This window comes from Ornithorhynchus anatinus, chromosome 18 (assembly GCF_004115215.2).
Source record: "Ornithorhynchus anatinus isolate Pmale09 chromosome 18, mOrnAna1.pri.v4, whole genome shotgun sequence".
Taxonomy (NCBI): Eukaryota; Metazoa; Chordata; class Mammalia; order Monotremata; family Ornithorhynchidae; genus Ornithorhynchus; species Ornithorhynchus anatinus.
The window spans coordinates 39230834-39252067 of record NC_041745.1 but is presented as its reverse complement, the minus strand read 5'-3'; the positions used below and the strand labels follow the sequence as shown (position 1 = coordinate 39252067).

Below are 21234 nucleotides of genomic sequence, written 5' to 3'. Positions count from 1 at the left end.
CCCCCTCCCCCCCCCCAAAACATTTTGCTAACAGTTAATCTACGCAGGCTTGCTGCCGTTCTTGCAGCCGCCAGCAGTCCCTGAATCTGTCAGATGAAATAACCCAGTGTCTGGTAATCGGAGTTTCTTCTTCGGTGGCGTCTTCAGTGTTCCAGATCGCTCTTTCACCTTGTATTCTAAAGTGCTGTGAGGTACCCCATAAATTCCTTGTGCTTTGGAAACACTCATTTTCCCACTCATCACCATCGCGATCGCCTCTTCCATGATCTCGTGATCATACTGCCGATAGCGGCCTCGTTTTTTCCTAGGCTGCTTATTATCTTTGCGATCCAGCGCATCGTCCGCGTTTTCGGAGGTTCCGTCAACCGTCCCGTTTTTAGCATTAAGACACAGAGGAGAGAGGTCCCCGGGTAGAAAGTACCCGGCGTCAACGTTCGAGCGAGTTACGGGCCCAGAACATTCTAGTTTGTTCTGCTTGGGGAGGATATTTTTCAGTTTTTGCAGAGCTGATCCTTCTAAGACTGAAGAGGTTTTGGAAACTTGATACATGACATCCAGAAGGCCAGAACCATCGGGCTGAGGTTTGGACAGAGAACTCACTCGGAGCTGAGGAATTTTTAACTGAACGGTGGGACTCGGTGTTTCGTACTGCAGACTCTCATTTTTTTCTTTAAATTGAGTGACCATTCTCTGTAGCGTTAACTGGTGGAGGTAACTGGAAGCTGTTGGGAATTTTAATTCTGAGGTTTCAAGTAGATTGAGTTTACTTTTTTCTGTGCGCTCTGCTTGAGCTCTTGCCCACAAGGCAACTTTTTGCAGCACTGCACAAGTTTCTTTACTGTCTTTATAGGAATAGCTATCATTGAACTCTCGAGTTTTGTTTTTAAAAGACGCAGGCTTTCCTGCTGGTAAGGCTTCTAAGTGGAGAAGTAAAGTTTTTTGAGGTATGCCATAGAGTATGCCTGCTTTATGTATGTCCAGTGCTCCAGACTGAATGTCTTTCAAAGCTTTTGAGAGCAAACCATCTGCAAACTCAGCACTTCTTTCCACATAGTCCTCTCTGTCTCTGTGTTGTCTCCTGGATGGATGGAATGAAACGATGGTAAACTGATGCATGAGAGACTCTCACACAGCTATGGAAGGGGAGGGTCCACTCCTTTATTAGACTCCTTGCTTAGGTAACATCACTGCTTCTGACCCGTTTAAGTCTTTGAGATGCAAAAGCTCTAGTTCTGGTAGGGCAATGCGTCAATCGTACGGGGGGCGGGGGGTGGGAGGGGGGCCCTCTACGGCAGACCTTCCAAGAACTTTAAATCCTAGCTCGGGATATTTCGATAACGGTCTCATGTGGCGGCTAGTCCCTCTGAGAGATGCTTGCAGAGCAACCCGGGTAAAATTGGTTTCGTACGATTAGCGTTCCGTGATCGAGACTACCCAAACCCTAAAGGAGTCTTTGTTAGTAGAAACGTGACGTTACCGCTAAACAAGTAATAAAAGAGTCAACCCTTTCACAGAAAATCGGTAGCCAACACAACCAGCCCACACTTGCACGGTCTAACTCCTCTGAATCGAAAAGTGACGGTTCTCGGCTCTGCCGGAGAAAAATCGATCGTACTTGGCCAAATGACTCGATCGGAGGCAGGGTCTCAGCTAGTTAGCTCTCTCTGATTAGAATGCATCGGCACTCTCCGGGTTTCCCGTACCAAGTTTAAAACTCATTAGCCCAACGGATGCTCCTGCTCCGATTCCTGCATACTCCTAATCGACCCAGTCCGTTATTTTATGACGTCCGGGGGACAGAGACGGGACCCGCCGCTACGGCTACTGAATGGGAAGATGCGAGAATAAACACCAAAATCCGACAGAACGGCACTGCGTTTTCAGTTATTTAAATTAATGTCACGGCAGCTTTCGGGACATGGATGGACAGTTTATGGTTAACTGCTGTATGGAGTCCACATTGAGCAGCTTGCTGTCACCACCGCACACCCCAGACAGAACCGTATATAACCACTGCGAGCTGTCTTCCGTTAAGGACTACTCGATACGGAACAGTACGTTTCGAACTCGGTCGTGCTATTTTACGACTTGAAAGCTGGAGGCTAAATGTTTCTGTTCGAGATGTTCCCTAAATTAAGTATGGAAGAATTAATGGAAATTTTCCAGTCTCCTCTGTTTGAAAGTGGTATTTTACGTTGGTAGTTCATTTTTAACAACATGAACTAAAGTTTGGTGATTGTTCTGAAAACTTTTCAACTTTTCTTTAACAGAAAGAGTAAAAAAAGAAAGAAAGAAAAGGACAAATGAAAGGTGTGATAATATGCAGACACATTTATGAGTGGCAAAAACGCTAGAAAGATACAACATCACACGAGCATAGGAACCACAGAAAAATCTTTGTCTTTAGCGATGTTTCACAGATTAACTAATAATTGTTTCCTAGAGGCAGCTTACCCAGTCATTGAATTCTCAGAAGATGGGTCACGTGATGACTCTTCAGATCTTGTGCTGGTTTTCTTGGTAGAGAGATCTAGCACTCCATCTCCTATCATTTTTAAAAAGAAAAGTATTTTACAACACATTTAAATAGTAGGTTTACATCGGTCCTTACTTAGTTTCCACACTTAGCGAGGACTGAAACTGTGCTGCTGACAGGAAACGTTTAGAGCGGGAGCGGGATGAGAAGTGAAGTTACATAACCCAATCTCCAAAGACTCTACTACCTCTGTACTCTGTACTCTCTACTAACACTGTACTGTACTCTCTCAAGCACTTAGTACACTGCTCTGTACACAGTTAGCGCACAAAAAATACGACTGAATGAATGGTTATTTAGAATCTGGATAAAGCAGCCATCTGGGGAGAGGCAGAGAAGGGTACTTCCTGTTTTTGGGAGATCTGTATCAGCATTCAGAGTTTTTTTTATTAATACCACCTCCTCCAAAAACTTGCTTCTACACATAGAGAGCTAGCGAGAGGCACATATCATTAATGCACTCTAGCATATATTGTTGGCAAATACTCATCGGAATATTTTTAAGTTGTGCGAATCCCCAAACCGAATCCCTTACTCATGACAAAACATCACGCTAGTCTTTAAAGCAGACGACTGTATAAGGTACAGGCAGGGGGCTGGACGTTTGCTTCTCTTCCTCCTAGATTTTCTCAAAGCCAATAATAGGGCTTTCTAATCCCTGTTCTGGTTCTCAAGGTTTTATCTACTTAATCTATCCATAACCCTTGGTTAGGGCAACCTCCAAAATCCAGAATGCTCAAGGATTTAGTCCTTGCTGGATTATTTTTCTGAGCAACAGAATTTAATTGGATACAAACAACTTCCACTTATTCACTCATTCACTTCTATTTACTGAGCGTTTACTGTGTACACTATAACAATAACTAGACAGATTCCCTGCCCACGACGAGCTTACGGTCTAGAGGGGGAGACAGACATTAATAGAAATAAATAAATTACGGATATGTACATCCGTGCAGTGGGGCGGGAGGGGGGATGAATAAAAGGAAGCAAGTCAGGGCGACACAGAAGGGAATGGGAGAAGAGGAAAGAAGGGCTTAGAATAGAGCAAAGTCCCCAAACTATGCCAATTCATCACCTTCCTGCAGTGACTATTTTGAATGATTTCTGCACGTGAGCCAGTCGGTCGTATTCATTGAGCACTTACCGTGCAGACCACTCTATCAAGTGCCTGGGAGAAACAATACAACAATATAACGGACACGTTCCCTGCCCATGAGCTGACAGTGATAGAGGAAGAACATCAAAAAAGGGCTGTAACAGGGGGGCAACATATGCATACCCTGAATCTGTCCTTTCCTCGGTGCTCAGAACAGTGCTTGGCACACAGTAAGTACTTAACAGATACCATCATCATCACTCCCTTTCAAAAGGAGATGCCCACAGTTCACTCAGACCTTCGGGCAAGTCACTTCACTTCTCTGTGCCTCAGTTTTATGCTTCAGATGAGGGATCTGTAAAATGGGGATTAACTGTGAGCCTCACGTGGGACAAGCTGATTAACCTGTATCTACCCCAGCGCTTAAAATAGTGCTCTGCACATAGTAAGCGCTTAACAAACGCCAACCCTATAGGTGCAAATCCCCCTGAGAGGGAGGACAGCTGTACTTGCTACCTGCTCCACGGAACTGAAAATGGGTGGCTCCATCTTTTGCTCTCTGCCTGAAGGTTATGGTTCAGGGGAAAGTTTTTCTGTTGGGGCCGCAGGGCACACACTCCAAAGGTCAGCTCTGGAACCCCTGAGGTGGTGTGAGCTCTGTGGTGGTCGGGGGGAGTCAGTGTGCTCACACCACTTCTTGCCCTGGCACCCCACGCCAGGGGTGACGGAGCAAGTGTTATAGCCTTTTAAGTAGCAGGAGTGGCTCCTGGAGGAAATAGGGCTTCCCGGGAGCCAGGGCTCTTATCCTCTGTCCCTCCCTTAACCCTGGAGGATCCTCTAAACTGTAAGCTTCTTGTGGGCAGGGAATGTGTCTGTTCTACTGTACTTAGTAGACTCATCTGCACACAGGTATCGCTCAATAAATATGAGTCAGAAACAGACCGAGGAAGTGTAAACAAGCAAGAAAAGAATCTTCCCCAGTATCTGAACAGGCAAAAGCATCTTCTGTGCCGGCTTGGATCACCAGCTGTGGCGATCAAAATGAAAAATGACCACTGGCCACGAGGATTGAATTAAAATAACTCAGAAGCCAAACTAGAAGTGTCAGTATGGTGACGTATTATACAAGGGGGAAATCTGGGCTCTGAGCCTCGACTACGAGTCGGCTAGGGAAGCAAGGCCACAATTAGGATTAAACAAATAGTGAAAACAGTGGTGAGGAAAATAATAAAGATAAAGGCACGCATAAAAACCAAAGACAAAATGACAGGGAAAGCGAAGGCTTTCAGAAGTTTGAGAAGATGTTAAAAAAAAGAGACTAAAAAGAGTTTAGGAACGCTGAGAGTTGCAAGAGATTTGAAGGGTGAATTGAAACCAATTAAGAGTTTTACTAGATTAGCCCAGGGGCACTTTGAGATGGAGAGACCAACAATGTGGAAACAAAATGCACAAAATATGTACAAAAATTCCCTAATAATATCTAGTCGATTATAAAAGTTGCACTAGTTGGGAGCAAACCCTATTACCAGTTCTGCAAATTAATTAAGGAGAAGCGAAATATATCATTCAAAATCTAAAATGCAAGAACACGTCATTATCAAGTGGCAACATCTAATCAAGGCGATAGCAGTAGTTCAACACCTACTATCCTGAACCAACACGCTTAGGCTTCATGAAAAATGGTAAGGACAATACCTAACAGTGTAGGAAAACTGTGAGGGAAGTTATTAGACTATAATTTTGAAGATCTTCAATAACACCAAAGTCTTCAACAGTCAATAAAATGCATCAAAAAATGGCTTGACACTGCACATCAGTGAATTAACAACATGGATTCTCTTTTGGATATTTACCTACTGACCATTTGCTTTGCTTTCACAGAGATAAAGAAGGGTTGGATTTATCATCACCACCAATGGTATTTATTAAGCGCTTATCTTGTGCAGAGCACTGTACTAAGCGCTCGGGAGAATACAATAAAATGGAATTAGCAGACACCTTCCCTGCCTCACTTAACTCATCTGAAAAACGGGGGTTCGATACCTGTCCTCTCTCCCCCTTAGATTAGGAATCCCTTGTGGGACAGGGACTGTGTCCAACCTGATTATTTTTTATCTACCCCCAATGCTCAGTCCAGCGTCTGCCACCCAGTAAGCACCTAACAGATACCACCAATTTAATATAATCAGTATCATGTTCTAAGCGCAAAGGTTATCCAACCCGCTGCTGGGGGATGGGGCAGACATCGAGATTGCCACTGGGTCTCTCTCGCTCTTCCTCCCGGGACCTACGGCCAGAGTGCGGTCTCGCTGCCGCAGCCAGGAAGAGTATGAGACTCCGAACCCCGCTCTGCATATCTCACTGTGAAAAAACGTGGGTTTGGATCCCCATGCGCCAAAGTCAGGGCCACGAGGGACCGCTAATATCGGAGCCTCCCCTCCTCCGCTAAGACGGGAAGCTACCTCCTGCTTCCCTCGCACACACTCCTCAGCCAGACAGGGACAGAGGCAGAAGGCCTTCAGGCTGGTGGGAGGGGACGGGGGAAACTGAACTTGGCTCCTGGGTGGGAGACCTTCTGGAGGCTGGACCGTTCTAGGTTCTCCAGCGACACAGGCCTTCCATTTCCTGGCAGCGGAGGGACTCTGGTGGAGCAAGACGGAGTGGACGTGTGAAACTGAACCACTCTGGGGCCCTCGGCCGTCTCTCAACCCAGAAAGATCCCTAGAGGCTCTATCAAACAACGGGGCAACAAGAAACGCTCTTCTGATAGTCCCGCAGGCTTCAGATAAAGCCCATACCTGCGGGTTCTGTCAGTGGAGAGAGAATGGCTAGTCCCAGAATAGCCTTACATCTATTTCTGGGGCACCTGCCATATATCGAACCACACCAAGTCACCTCAGCAGTTTCTACCGAGAGGCAAATCGCTCCTTTGCTAATCCTTAAAGGTCTTTTCCTCCAATTCTTTCACTGTCTTGGCATTTGATTCCACGTTCTTCATATCCCCTTTACATCTGGGGCCTCGAACGGGCAGGGAATCATGAAGAAATCTTCTCACTGGCATTCTGTCAATCAGTGGTCTTCATTGAGCACTTACTGTGTGCAGAGCACTATACTAAGCGCTTGGGAGAGTACAAGACGCTAGAGTTGGTGGACACATTCCTTGCCAAAAAGGAGTTTATAGTCTAGAGGAGGAGCGTACAGTCTCCTGGCACTTGTACTGCAGAGGCTGGGATTCAGCCCTCAGGTGAGCTCAGAGACCCTCAGGCATCGCTGGGGAAGCTGGGCAGGGCAGGGCTCACTGTTAGGAGACCGTTGAAAGAAGTTGGACCATTCAAAACCTTAGCCTTCCTGATTTTGGAGAGAGAGGAAACACACAGCTAGGAAAAAAGGATTACATTCCCTATTTACCTGCTTTCTACCGTGATGGGGAATTTGTCTCTCACTACCTAAAGTGAATCAAAACCATAGGAGGGCAGAGAAAAAGCTCCTCATTTAAGTAGAGATGACTGGAATCGGGTATGTTTCTCCAAATTTTGTTAGCTGCATAACTATAATGGACTTCGGGGTTATTAAGACAAAATGGGTCACAGATCATTGGTTCTGCAGGTGGATTGCACGGACCTCGAGATCTAGCCACGTGGGCCCAGAATACTCGACGTTCCGCAGTAGTTGGAAGTCAGCTCACTGTGTGATAGTAATAGGAGTATAGTATTAACTAAGCGCTTCCTGTGTGCCGAGGACCGTACTAGAAATTAGACACAGTCTCTGTCCCTCAGGGAGGTCACAAGAGCCCGGATGATGATGACAACCCCGAACTACCTTGACCTCACCCTCCAACCCCTTGTACTTTGAAAATCCAAGGGGCCTTCAGACCTTCCCAATCTTCACAGAGGTTCCTTCAAACAGAACCTGTCCGACTTGGAGCACCCCGCTCTCTCCAAGCCCCCCTGGACAAGCAGTGTGGCCAAGTGGATAAAGCGTTTGCGCCAGAGGACCTGGGTTCTAATCCTGTTTCCACCACTTGCCTGCTGTGTGCCCTTCTCTGTGCCTCAGCTTTCTCAACTCAAAATGGAGATTCAATATCTGTTCTCTCTCTTACTTAAGACTGAGTCCCACGTGGGCTATATTAGCTGATTAATAGGTACTTACCCCAACGCTTAGAGCGTTGCTCTAAGCATAGTAGGCATTTAGCAAATACCACTAAAATACAAATACCTCAGCAGGCTGCCAATGCTTGTCTCCAAGGCCATTAGGGGTCCAACCCCAAACCTCAAGGCAATTCCCAGCTCCCTGAAATGTGCCCAGAGATCCCTACGGCCCCTGACCTGGTTTGGGGGTTAGCCAGTGGGCAGGTTGTGATTCTGGCTAGTGTTCACGAGGGGAAAAACCAAAACTTGCTCATGAGAAGCAAGACAGACCTGTCCTTTTGACTGCCCCACATAAGTAGAGGACTGAAAATTACTTGGGGTTCACGCTACCGAGACAATCGCATCAGTTCATATTCCGAAAGGCTTACCTTGCTGAGTATTTTGTTCTTGCATTCGATTCACAGTGAGGTCTAGGGGGCCATCCTGTTCTTCCTGAAGGGAGTTTTCCGGTGGATTCATTTGGATACCTTTACATATTAGGCTTGGTTCAAGTGAACCGTTTCTATTCTCTTGAATTTTACCACTTTTGGAAATGTACTCAATTGCAAACTGACGTATCATCTTTTTCATTAATTCCTGAGCAACTAGGGGAATGTTAGGATCACAGTTCTGAGGAAGATCTAGAAAAAAACATACATGTAAATGCATTAGATAAGAGACCGGGATAACAAACACCTATTCATTTTAAGTAATCAGAATATTTTTCTGGCACCAATTTACTCCACTGAACAATCCGAGTCCCCAATGAATATAAAGGTCACCTGCACTGTCATGTAGTTTGGAGGATAATGAGTCAAGCCCCGACTTGGAATACGAAGATTATCACTAGGGAAGGAACACTTTATTTCTCTCGAATATAAAAAGGCAAGATATAGGAATGGAATAGACCATAGAAAGAGACTAGTTAAAGAATTTTCAGATAGTCGGTAGAAACTTATCTGCTGGTTATTATCCACTTTATAGGAACAGCTTCTTCTGTGACCATATAGATGCTTTTACGAGCAGTCTGTTTACTGCATGGACTCACATTTTGCTATTTTGAAGAAATAAGATTTTGAAAACTCTGTGATTATAGTTTTTGTATGTCATACATCACGATTTTGATTCCGTACCGCCAAGTCAAGAATTGGTACAGTGTCAGTGGAAATGTTCGCCCCACTCCATCTTACAAAGCTAAAATGAAACCTATTCATTGCAGGGAGACTAACTGTTAGTTCATCAACCAAGAAACAGAGAGTTACAAGGCTGTGATTAGAAAAATAAGCAATTTCCACTTTGCAAATCTACCTATTTGCTTTCATTCAAATTTTCCATGCAAAGAGTGAAAAATTTCCTTTCCTGGTATTAATAATCTCACTGAAAAGATGATGTTTGCTCTCTTTTACTTTACCCAGTCACCACTAAGAAACTCATCTTTTCAACTGCTCAACACCACTGTACAAACACAGCCTTAAAAGCAATTTCTATTCTCATTCTATTCCAAATTCTCTGAAGAAGATCTGAAAAGGGCAAACCTCATTTGAAAAGTAGACTGAAACTGTAATTGTGCAAATTAGGCTTCAGGGTTTAAGAATTCAATCAATCAATGGTATTCATTGAGCGCTTACTGTGTGCAGAGCATTGTACTATGCGCTTGGAAAGAACAATTCGGGCAACAGATAGAGACAATCCCTACCCAACAACGGGCTCACAGTCTAGAAGAGCTTGTACTAAGCGCTTGGGAGAGTACAACAGAACTGGTAGACATGTTCCCTGCCCACAATGAGCTTAATAATAATGTTGGTATTTATTAAGCGCTTACTATGTGCCAAGCACTGTTCTAGGCGCTGGGGTAGATAGAAGGTAATCAGGTTGTCCCTCGTAGGGCTCACAGTCTAGCTCTCCCTAAAATTCAACTACCGGTTTCTCAGAAAATTTTCTCTTTTCCAGTTCCTCCATCTCTACTTCTAGAAGGCCCTTCAAAATAATACATCGAAAATATACCGGGTGGCATCATTTATTAATGTTATAAGAAACTGAAAGTAATGGTGTTTAAAAATGAGCACTATATCCAGAAAAAACACCTGAACATATTTAAAATTACAAATATTATTTAACCAGTACTGAATGAGGAAACGTGTGAAGGATTCTCATTCAAACCCGATTCTGCAACTCATTTCACCCTGAATGCCACTTAATAAAAGGCTTTTATACCGTTATTCTGTCATCCAATCTACTCGACCATAATCGCTACCTAAAATCAGTACAGACTTGTCACTTGCCCCAGTCCATGACCTTTAGCAAAAGGTCATGAAAACTGAACCGGCCTGAAGACGTAGCAGTATTTCCAAATTTCTCATTTTCCTCACCCCCGCTTCCGTCGTCTTTCGCACGGAAAACTACCCGTAAAATGGAACCTAAACTGGCACCGTTCAAGGCAAGTTAATCAGGACGGCCCCTGCTCTCTAGAATCTAAAATTGGACAGCAAAAACACGGATACGGTTTTACTGTCAAAAGGCCAGAAGACTGTTGGAACTGACCGAGTAGCGCTTATGTAGCGTACGGGCGGTAGCGCGGAAGCTTCGAATGAACTGCTAAGTGAATGTCCTACTCCAAAAGATTGCCCAAACACACCGCTTGCTCATTCACACGCCGCTAAATCTCTCTAACCTCGCCGTCAGATGGGATTCCCCCTTTCTTTGCCCTGCCTCAGGTTCCACAAAACCCACGGCGGCTGTCAGAGAAGACCCCTGGTTATATCGTACCCTTCCAAGTCCTTCGGTGCTCCGCACACAGTAAGTGCTCAATAAACGCCATGGATCGATTAGGAAAGGCTGACACGACCTCTCCTCTCCCAGGGCAACCGTTTCTTACTGTGGCTGCCCGGCGCTTGATGCTTCTCTTGTCCTAAATGTCCCTCCGAGGAAGAAAATAGCTACAGAGGATCAGGAGGGGGAGTGTGAAAAGAGCTCAGGATGGGAATCGGGTTCTAGTCAGTCGTTCGTTCATTCGATCGTATTTTTTGAGCGCTTACTGTGTGCAAAGCACCGTACCAAAGAACAATAAACACACTCCCTGCACGCAAACAACTTACGGTCTAATCCTGCCTCCGCCACCTTGGGTAGGCCATTTAACGTCTGTGGGCCTCAGTTTCCTCATCTGTGAAATGGGGATGAGACGTCTCTCCTCGCTTCTAGACTGTGACCAGGTGGGAAACAGGAACCGTACCTGATCTGCTTTACGCTGAAGGAAGCAGCAGCTGGACCGATCAGATGCGGTCAAGGAGCAACTCAACTTTCTTAGCTGAAGTTGGCAGTCATGGCCTTGGCCTCCACCTGGAGGAGCACCAGTTATGAGTTCTGGGGTGCCTACCGTTTTCCTCCCCGGCTCCCCTTTTGCCCCGGAGTTTCAGTACAAGCGGGGCAGCTGGGGAGCCGAACTACAATGAGGAATCAGAGAAGCTTCCCAGACTTCAAATGGGGAAGCATTCCTTTCAAACTGTCAGCCTGACAAGAAGCAAATTAACAATCAACTCAATCACGGTATTCAGCGGGTGCTTACCGTGTGCAGAGCACTGGTTCTAAGCACTTGGGCGAGTACGATGGAGTAAGTTGGTAGACCCGAATAACCAATCCAGGTACCCGACTGAAAGGCAGCGTGATGGAAGCGGCCCGGCCTAGTGGAGACGGCACAGGCTTGGGAGTCGCAAGGACCCGGGTTCTAATCCCGGCTCCGCCACATGTCTGCTGGGCGATCTTGGGCAAGTCACTTCCCGGTGCCTCCGTTGCCTCATCTATAACATGTGAGCCCCCCCGGGGGGCATGGACCGCGCCCAACCTGATTAGCTTGTATCTACCAGTACTTAGTACATGGCCTGTCACGTAGTAAGCGCTTCACGAATAATGTCCGTCTCCCCCTCTAGACTGTAAACTCGTTGTGGGCAGGGAATGTGTCTGTTACTGTTATACTGTACTCTGCCAAGCGCTTAGTACAGTGTTCTGCACACAGTAAGCACTCAATAAATACAACTGACTGACCATACCAAAAAAAAAAAAATAGGAACATAAAAAATAGCCATGGGGCAAAGGGAAGTAGAAGTCTCTGACCCACCTCATCTTGCCCTCTCCATACTCTGCGATCAGTCTCCCTGGAAGTTTGGTGGGTGGATCTGGGATGTCTCCATACCCTTTGGGGGAACAACCCTGTGATTCCCCTTCAGCTCCAGCAGCGCCCAGCTGAGTTGCTGATCTTCTCCGGCTTTAAGTAGCCTTGAAAGGCCAGGAGGAGAAGCATAACCCCAGCTCCCCTAGTACAGTTCTGGCAGAAGCAGAATGGCACTAATCTCTCCTGGTCACATGTGACCTACTGATGTCTGTGGTGGCTTTCGTGAATCATCTTAGGACGGGCATCGACAGATTCCCTTCCTCGCTGTGCTATTTCAGAAAAGACCACAGGGGAGGGGGTACGTGCAGAGGGTTTTGCTGTTTCTGCCATTCTGCCCGCACGATATCTTGTCTCATTGTTCTAGAGTCACATTCCCCACCGGCGGAAGCGTGGGAGCAGGGGGAAACACGGTGGAGGATCCAAACGGTAGGATGAAAGTGGTAGAGGTTACTGGCAAAGATGTCCCCTGAGCCTGAAGAGACGGGAAAGGTCCCGTCCCTTCCGGGAAGTGGGGCAACACTTGACTCTTCTGTCTCTCAGGGTTTAAGGACCGAAATGTCGGTGCCTTCGTGGCGAGTTTGGCCAAATGACTTGGTAATCTGACCAAGTTGTCACCCATCCAAATGTTCCTATTTCTTCTGTTAACACCAGTTAACCAAGACAGCTGGGCAATCGGATTAAGGGGGTGAAAATACGCATCGGCAAGTCGATCAACCAATCAATCGGTGGTATTTAGTGAGCACTGACTTTGCGCGGAGTGTGGTTCTAAGTGGTTGGGAGAATACAATAGATTTGGAAGGCAGGAATCCCTGCCCTCAAGGATCTTTCAGTGGAATTGTTTGACGATATCTCTCATTAAGGGAAAAAACCTTCTTTGGGCCAACCACCAAAGTGCATGAAGCTAAATTTGCGTTAACACTAAATAAACCTTTTTAGAAAATTGGATGCATCTGCTTCTGGAGGACAACAGCCTATAAACAGCAATGCCCTCAAGAAGCGAGTGGGTAAGATTTATATCGGATCCAGAGCTAAGTAACAGGAGAAGGAATTCTCCAATGAGAATAGACTATTACGTACTTTGAAACTGACCCCAGACCACAGCACTTTTATACTTACTGACAGTCTCCCTGCATAGACTGTAAGCCCGGTGTGGGCAAGGATTTCATCTACAAATTCTAAGGTACTGTACTTTCCCAAACTCTTAGTACGGTGCTCTGTACACAGTAAGTGATCAATAAATACTACTGATTGAGGAAAACTATAGGGGAGGGGAAGAGTGAGAGAGGGGAGAGAGACAAAGCAATCCCAGGGAAAATTTCCAAGGCCCTGCAAGATCAATCTATTCAGGCTGAGACAATTAGGTTTAAATGGAAAAAGGGATCACAGGACCTTATCTATTACTTCTTGACAATCTTCCAGTTTACTGGTTAACAAATTTAGTAATTTGCTTCTGCTTTCACTTGAAATAATAATGACTCTATTTCTCTTATATCTAAGGATACAAGTCGCAAAGATGGCTACCAAGAAATCTCTGCAGTGGCGCCAACTTTCCCAAACAGACCGCTTAACTTCCCGCTAGCCACACTCCGTATGAAAACTGAAAATAAGTATTTCGACTCAACAGCGTGGGTTAAGAAATTCTTCTGCCATTTAAGACAGCAAACGAATGTAAATCTTTTAGTGGCTCTGTGGCATGCCACTGTATTTTGATGAAGCTAAAGATTCTGGGAGACAAACTGGAGTTCTGTGGGGCTCGACCAAATAATAATAATAATAATGTTGGTATTTGGTAAGCGCTTACTATGTGCCGAGCACTGTTCTAAGCTCTGGGATAGATACAGGGCAATCAGGTTTTCCCAGTGAGGCTCAGAGTTAATCCCCACTTTACAGATGAGGTAACTGAGGCACAGAGAAGTTAAGTGACTCGCCCACAGTCACACAGCTGACAAGTGGCAGAGCCGGGATTCAAACTCATGACCTCGGGACTCCCAAGCCCGGGCTCTTTCCACTGAGCCACGCTCTTCTCATCTCATAGCTTGACCTACTCCTAGAATGTCCAGGGATGCTATCAGTGACCTTGAGGGAAAAGGGTCCCGGGAGAACAGCACCCTCTCAATATTATCACAAATGCCTTAGGTTTCCCAGCTCTAGGCCAGTGCTAGTCTTTGCTGATTCTCACTGGCTCCCGGGGACTTCATGGCTCACCCCCAACCCACATGCGGTAAAATGGGGAGAAAGACGAGCTGGAAGGATAAAAGGTGGGGGTTTATGTAGTTTTTTAAGGGGAAGAAACCAGAAAGATCCCATATTTTCAAAGAGAACATTCAGGCATTAGACAAATAATCCATTACTCTTTTATACTTGATTTCTTGCACAAAAGTGGCAAATGTACCCTTTTTTTGAAAAAAAATGTACTGCCAAAACCTGGTTCCAATTACATGAAAACCTGTGGAACGTCTAAAGCGTTTTCCTCTTTACAAACACTTTTCCATAGGTGGCACCAGAGATTCTTTGACACGGAATCAAATTTGGAGCACTTATTTTACAAGGAAGGGATATTATCAAAGAACAAAAGGATGACCCGGTGGTGACTTGGGAGTGTTCGGTAGACCGTGCAAATTCCCACACTTCTTTCCGTTTCACAACGCGAGCTACCGTAAACATCGGACTAGGCGGCAGTCTAGATACGTGATTCTAAAATCCTAGGAATACACAGCTGATAGGAAGAAATGCCAAAGGTTAATGGACTAGGCAAATGCAGAAATAATATGACAAATGGACCAATAAAGGGTATTTTACGCAGTCACTTGGAAGCGAGTTTTAACTCACCTTGTAGTGACAGTATAAATCTCTAATTTGGCAACTGTCAACTCCCCTCTGGATTAGATTCAAAAACACGTGCAAAGTCAGGATCATTTTCAGTGAGGTCCTGCAACATAATCCGCGGACCAGCACTGAGTCACGATGCTCTTAGCGACCTAGGCTCAAAGGAGGGAAATGAGAGTGGAAGACAGCGGGATTCCCAAGAAACTGCTATATGAGGAACTGAAATAGTCAATAGTGCTATTTTCAGATATGGGGGATAGCTGGGAAAACTTTTTTAAACTGAAATGCGTACCTTCTAGACTGCAAGCCCTTTTGTTGCGTAGGGATTGTCTGTCTGTTGCCGAATTGCACTCTCCAAGCACTTAGTACAGTGCTCCGCACACAGTATGCGCTCAATAAACATGACTGACTGGATGAATAACCCCATAAGGTATCAGATATTCAGATCAGATATTTTCCACATTCCCCCTCTAGACTGGAAGCTCACTGTGGGCAGAGAACGTGCCCGCTAGCTCTGTTGTACTGTACTCTCCCAGATGCTTAATAGAGTGCTCTGCATACAGTAAGTACTCAATAGATACCATCGATCGATTAAAATAACTCCTGTTAACTGCAAAACCCCCGACCGGCCCCCACCCCTCCCAGGCCACCAAATCGGCCACTTGTCAGCTGTGTGACTTCGGGCAAGTCACTTAACTTCTCGGTGCCTCAGTTACCTCATCTGTAAAATGGGGATTAGGACTGTGAGCCCCACGTGGGACCACCTGATTCCCCTGTGTCTACCCCAGCGCTTAGGACGGTGCTCGGCACATAGTAAGCGCTTAACAAATACCAACATTATTATTATTATTATTAAATCACATTATGGACAGATGAGTGAGGCATGGTGGGGTGTAGAAAGAGGCTTTCAAATGGACATAAAAGACCTACCATCTTATTACTGAAGTGTAGTGCTTCCCACACCTACTGCAAATACAAAGGAGATGTTAGTGACCCGCAGCAGCACCCTGACTGGGCGTTCCTACGACTTCCGACAGTAAGAGGTCTGGGCCTACAACCCGCTCCCCCACATATAAACCACTTACCGCATTACCTGAACGTAACTATTTAACGGGGTTGACACAGGTCCAGTCGTCTGCCCTATTAATGCTGAAGATACCAGACTCTGTCTTAGATTTCAAGATCCTAAAACTAGCATCCGGGGTCGATATCCAATTCAATCATCGAATCCCAAGGCTGGAAGTAACCTTGGGGAAAAGTCATATAATCCACCTTCCTACTCTATACCCTCAAGTACACTCAAAAAGACACTTAGTGGTAAAGTACTCTTAAAAATGTATAATCACGTTCTCTCCTTCCAAAGCCATTTCTCAGTGTGGGCCAGGCACTGGGACATGGAAACTAGACTCAATCACCTCCAAGGAGAATGACATCCAAGCAGACAAGACCAAACAGTTCACTTGATGACAAGCACTCTGGCATCCAATAAGTGTTCACTTACATGACTGACCTAGGACAATCTAAAGGTCGAGACAGCTAAATCATCATTTCAGTTTCCTGGCACCCAGCTCTTCGACGTCTACCCACACGGGGTGGGGAGGGCATTCATTACGGATCACTTTCTAGTCCAGTCCAATCTGCCTTCTTGAAGTCCTTCATCTCCTCATCCCATCCAAAACCTCGCCTCTCTCCTGTGGTCCACCGTAACGTGCCATTTTCCCCTCTATCTGCCGTTTAAAGGCTCTCTTCCACCAGGAAGACTTCCCCCTTAGCAGCTCCCGAATCTCATCCTCTCATCTACAACTCGATTTTTTTTTTTCATTTAACTGTATGCTTATCTGGCTTTCCCTCTCTCTTTAAAAGTCATTCATTTGCGTGATGATCTAAGTGCTCTATGAATACTCTGTTCATTTGCTATCAGACAACTCTGCCGGCCTGAAAGATGTTTTCCCACAGTACCATAAGTGGGTGAAGAGACTCCTTTCATCATGCATTCATTCACTCGCATTTATTGAGCACTTACTGTGTGCGGATCATTTTACTAAGCGTTTGGAAAGTACAATTCAGCAAGAGAGACAATCCCTGCCCACAACGGGCTCACAGTCTGGAAGGGAGGAGACAGACATCAAAACAAGTAATGAGGCATCAATAGCATCAATATAAATAGAATTGCAGATATATATATATATATATACACATCATTATTATAAATAAATAGAATTCACAAGACAATCCTAGGGCAACTATCACTTCTTTGAACATCTGGTCTGTCTCGAGTAATAAATGTCTTTATTTCTCAAAACATTTCAGAAGGGCACACATCCTTGGCAAATTGGTAGCCAGCGTGTAGCCAACTAAGAACTCTGTCACCCCCAGATAATGCCACAGTTAGGAGGTGAGAGGGTAGAGGAACCACAGCTTCCTACAGCTTGTTCTAAATTCAGCTAATGGTTGTTTTTCTCTCTACTAACATACCTTGGATCAAGTTAAAATTCAGAAACAAACTGCAGTAAGCTGTAGGTTCTCTGCCCACTAATCCTCTAGACCGTAAACTCCTGATGGGCGGGAATCACGTCGGCCAACAGTTGTACTGGGCTTTCCCAAGAGCTTAGTAGTGCTCAATAAATCCACGGATTTATCATCCCCATCCCTCCGGGCCACCCAGGGAAGAATTAATGCAGGGCATCGCTCCCAGTTGACGATCTACCTGGCCGGGCCCCGGAAACACCTCTCTCAGCAGTTCTGCAAACACTCCCAAGCTCGCAAATTGAGTCGTGCCACAGAGACATGGCGCCAAACATTCCCAAGCTCACAAATCGAGTCATGTGGCAAAAACAGGGTGCCCAGCTTCCGTAGTGTTGGGCAGATGTTACCGTGGCTTCGGCAAATAGTACGGCTAGTGACAATTCTCAACTAACGGGAGATTTGAGAGCAGAGAATTACGACTTGATGAGGTGCTGGGGCCAAGGACCTGTTGGCCAACACCTTAGCATCAACGCTCTTCTTGTTCTTTGTGAGAACAGTGCAGCGGGAGGATCTGCAAGGTTTCTTCCGTTGCTCTGCTGTACAAATTTACTGGCCACCTACATTAGGTAGCTTCTTCGCTGAAGACCAAACAGCCCACTCTCATTTTAATGGGGGTAATGGTGGGCGGGGGCAACTGAAACTCTTTACTTCCACCCCCAATCTTCACACTCGCACCCATGACCAGACTTTTTAGCTAAAATGAATGACTTGAAGTGGTCCTTCTCTTGTCTCCGCACCTTTCCTGATGCAGATACTAACAAGTACTCCTCTTAATCGTTAGATGGCAGAGAGAGGGAAAAAGAAAAGGAAATGACTTATCATCGGCTTCAGAGTATTCTAAGAAAGAATGGCAACAGGGAGAACGGCTGCATCATTTTAACGAGTAAACACTAATGTTCCCAAGTAGCTATTTTCTTTTTACAGACTAAACTATTTTATTTGCATTACAGGATAATGAGGCAACCAGGAATCAACAGATACATCACTTTCTCGTGTTTTTACGCGCTACTCATCAAGCTAAGAAAAATAGGGCAGAACAGAATACTCTTAGATGACTACAGACATGAGAGGAGGGTAGTAATCACTAGCTATAAATGAGCCAGCATTCTTTCGAGGCAGGAGACATTTTGAGGGTTCCTCGAAGGTTTTGTCCTGAGTCTTTTACTCTTTAACTTCATCGCCAATTCTGCTGTCAGAGTACGAAAAGAATTTCACATAGTTTATGGTGGGGGGATATAAAGTGGGAAGGATGGCTAAAACCTTAGAATAAAGAGTAACCTCAGAACGTAGCTAATCGCTGAAGTGAAAGCTTAGGACGGAAGAGTCCGAGGGAGGGGAGAAAAAGACACACACGTGGCAAGGCTGTTGTACCAGAACAGCAGAAAAGTTGGGGGCAAAGGGCTTAAAAACTGAACGAGTAATAGAATTCCATAAACTGAATGAGCGAGGTAGTTCTGGTGGGTAGCGATGGGTAGAAGTGATCCAAAAACCGCACAGTCGACCTCTCAAGGATTACTCTTCAGTGCTCTGAAAATTGAGGAAGAACTGCTTCTGGTTCTAAAATGGATTATTAGGAAGGAGGAAGGTGATGAGCTCCTTGAAGGAAATGAAAACAGGCAGAAGGGGAGACTGGGTTTAAAGAAGGTCACTGGAACAGGGGTCACTTGGATGTTTCCAAAAGCAAGAGAACCGCCGGTGGGTGCCGGTCTACTGGATTCAGAATGGACTAACTGATCTCCAGGTCCATGCCAATCCCTGCGATTGTGTGGCTGGAGTGAAACAAAGCTTCTCCGCTCCCACCGTAAGAAAGGCTGGGGCGGGGAGGGCGAGGGGAGGGGAGGTCTCTGTGGGGCCATGTCGAGAGATGATCCCCGCTTACCCACAGGTCTGTGGTCAGGGTGAACGGCACTACTGACATCCATCCATGGAACAGACACCTTGCTTTCTCCGAAATCCACGGGCTTCTAGAACTCAACCGGCTCCCACTTCAACGCAAGGCACGACTGGCCGTCACCCTCTCCAGTTCCACAATATCTCCCTGAGCTACCTCAGATCTAGCGGACACAACTTCCCTGCACCCCACAAACCCAAGCACCTGATCTGTGGTGCAGAAATTATGCCTGACAGTCTGGGAGAGATTCATTAAAAAACAAACACCCAAACAAAAAACCCCCTCGGGCTCAGGAAGCCTTTTGCTGGAGAAAGAAGTCAGCTGGCAAAAGTCTGGGGAGGGTCTTCAGCCGGTGCTGAAGTTGGAGAATCCGTCTGCCGTACGTACTTCTACGGCGACGTACTGCGTCAACACGTACAGGGAGAGGGCGGAAGGGCTCAGGAGCCGCACCCTCGCAGTATTAAACGGTAGCGGTCTCGCCATTCATCTTGCTGCGCGGGACAAAGGGGGAGGATGCCCCGGAATGAGATGTCACGGAAGTGGGACCGAGAAGGAAAACCAACACGGGACGAAGACTGTCTTCAGGAAGTAGATGACAGACCACAACTGGATGTCAGCAAAACTTTTTATTCGCCCACGCTGAGCTCACACGTCCTGCCCACCGCCACGCCCGTGGATTTAACGCCGGCGTCCCTACTCCGGGGCGGAGTGCACCCAGGGTCCCTCTCTGCGGCCTGTCTGCACGGGAGCCTCTCCCTCCCGCTCCCGACGGGCGGCCCCGTCCCGCAGATCGGACGTGGCACGGGGGAACCCCGGTGGGCCGGCGGGTCTCTCGGCAGCCTCCCCGTACCTCTCTGGGTGAAAGGAATGGTCTAAGAGGGTACTGAACTGCTGCAGGACCCCGGCGGCCCCTTCAAACGCCGCGGACAGCCAATCGACCGCAGCCAAGGCATCCCTGCGGAGCTCATTGGCCACCTTCCGCTGGGCCAAGGCCTTTTCTCTGGCGGCGATCAGTCTGTCTAGGTGTCGCTCTGAACGCTCGGCCAGTTCCCGTGCCAGCTTACGGGTCTCCGCCCCCTCGGCGGCGATGGTACCTGCTACCGAGCGGTGCCTGGGCCTGGCCCGTCGGGGAGGTGGCTGTCTGGGTAATGCCCTTCCACTGTGCCAGCCCCCGTTAGCGGGGGCTAGGAGCTGCTGTGTGGGGACCACGGTAAGAGAGGGAGTGGTTGAGACGGCACGGGAGTCCGCCTTTTGGGGTACACCCGGTCTGGCCGTGGTGGTGTGCTGAGGGTTGCCAGCATCCCCGGACAGACTCTTAGACCTGCTGCTGCTGCTGCTGTTGCTGCTGCTGCCGCTGGGACATTCGTGGGAGCAGCCTGCAAAAGAAAGCAACAATGTTGCAAAGCAGATATTCCTATGGACGGGAAGCTCCGACCAGAACCCGAGAGGGCACGGGACACGATCTCTTCGGGACCGAGAAACTCTGGCCGGGGTCACTCCCACGGGACTCGGGTTTCTGGCCCCGACCTCCCGAGCCTCAAAAGCTCACCGACAGTTACGTAAAGTGACGTGACGGGTGGCTAAGGTGAGAGTGAGAGAGAGAAACCAACCTGCACCGTTCTTTCCATTCTGCACAAAAGTAGATAGAGCCTAAAATCTCATCGGTCAGTTGTATCTACCGAACACTTACAGTGGGCAGGACACCGTGCTAAGCGCTTGGAAGAGCGCGATACGACGGTAACAGACATATCACTTCCCTTTTCTTTCTACACCGGTTCAGACTTAGACATCTTGGACTGACTACCAGAGGGCGTCAAGACTCTTCAGCTCATTCTGCAACCGGACTAATAATAACTAATAATTCGCTAAGCGCTTACTACTAAGCTAAGGAGATGAGACACAATCTCTGTCCCGCGTGGGGCTCCCGACCACCCACGGTAGCCTTTGTCATGCTCCCCCTGGGCTGATCATAAAATTATAGAATGGAGCAAGAGGCCTTAGTCCACCTGGCCCAGGCCCAAAGGCATCACCGTTATTACATCGTCCGTTAGAGTACGGTGGCCA

General features: G+C 46.8%; 1 protein-coding gene across 10 annotated transcripts in view; it reads right to left on the bottom strand.

The window, feature by feature from the left end:
- Positions 1-21234, bottom strand: part of LCORL (ligand dependent nuclear receptor corepressor like) — a 120462-nt gene that overhangs the window by 32266 nt on the left and 66962 nt on the right. For 5 of the 10 annotated variants that reach the window (XM_029083249.2, XM_039914634.1, XM_029083260.2 and 2 more), the window contains 2 exons: positions 8152-8403; positions 2455-2545 (listed from right to left, as the gene is read on the bottom strand). In XM_029083249.2, coding sequence (XP_028939082.1) covers positions 2455-2545; positions 8152-8403 — 343 coding nt within the window. Of the gene's footprint in view, positions 1-20; positions 1079-2454; positions 2546-8151; positions 8404-19777; positions 20547-21234 lie in introns of those variants that run through there. The other 5 variants (XM_029083258.2, XM_029083264.2, XM_029083262.2 and 2 more) reach the window with 5 other exon arrangements.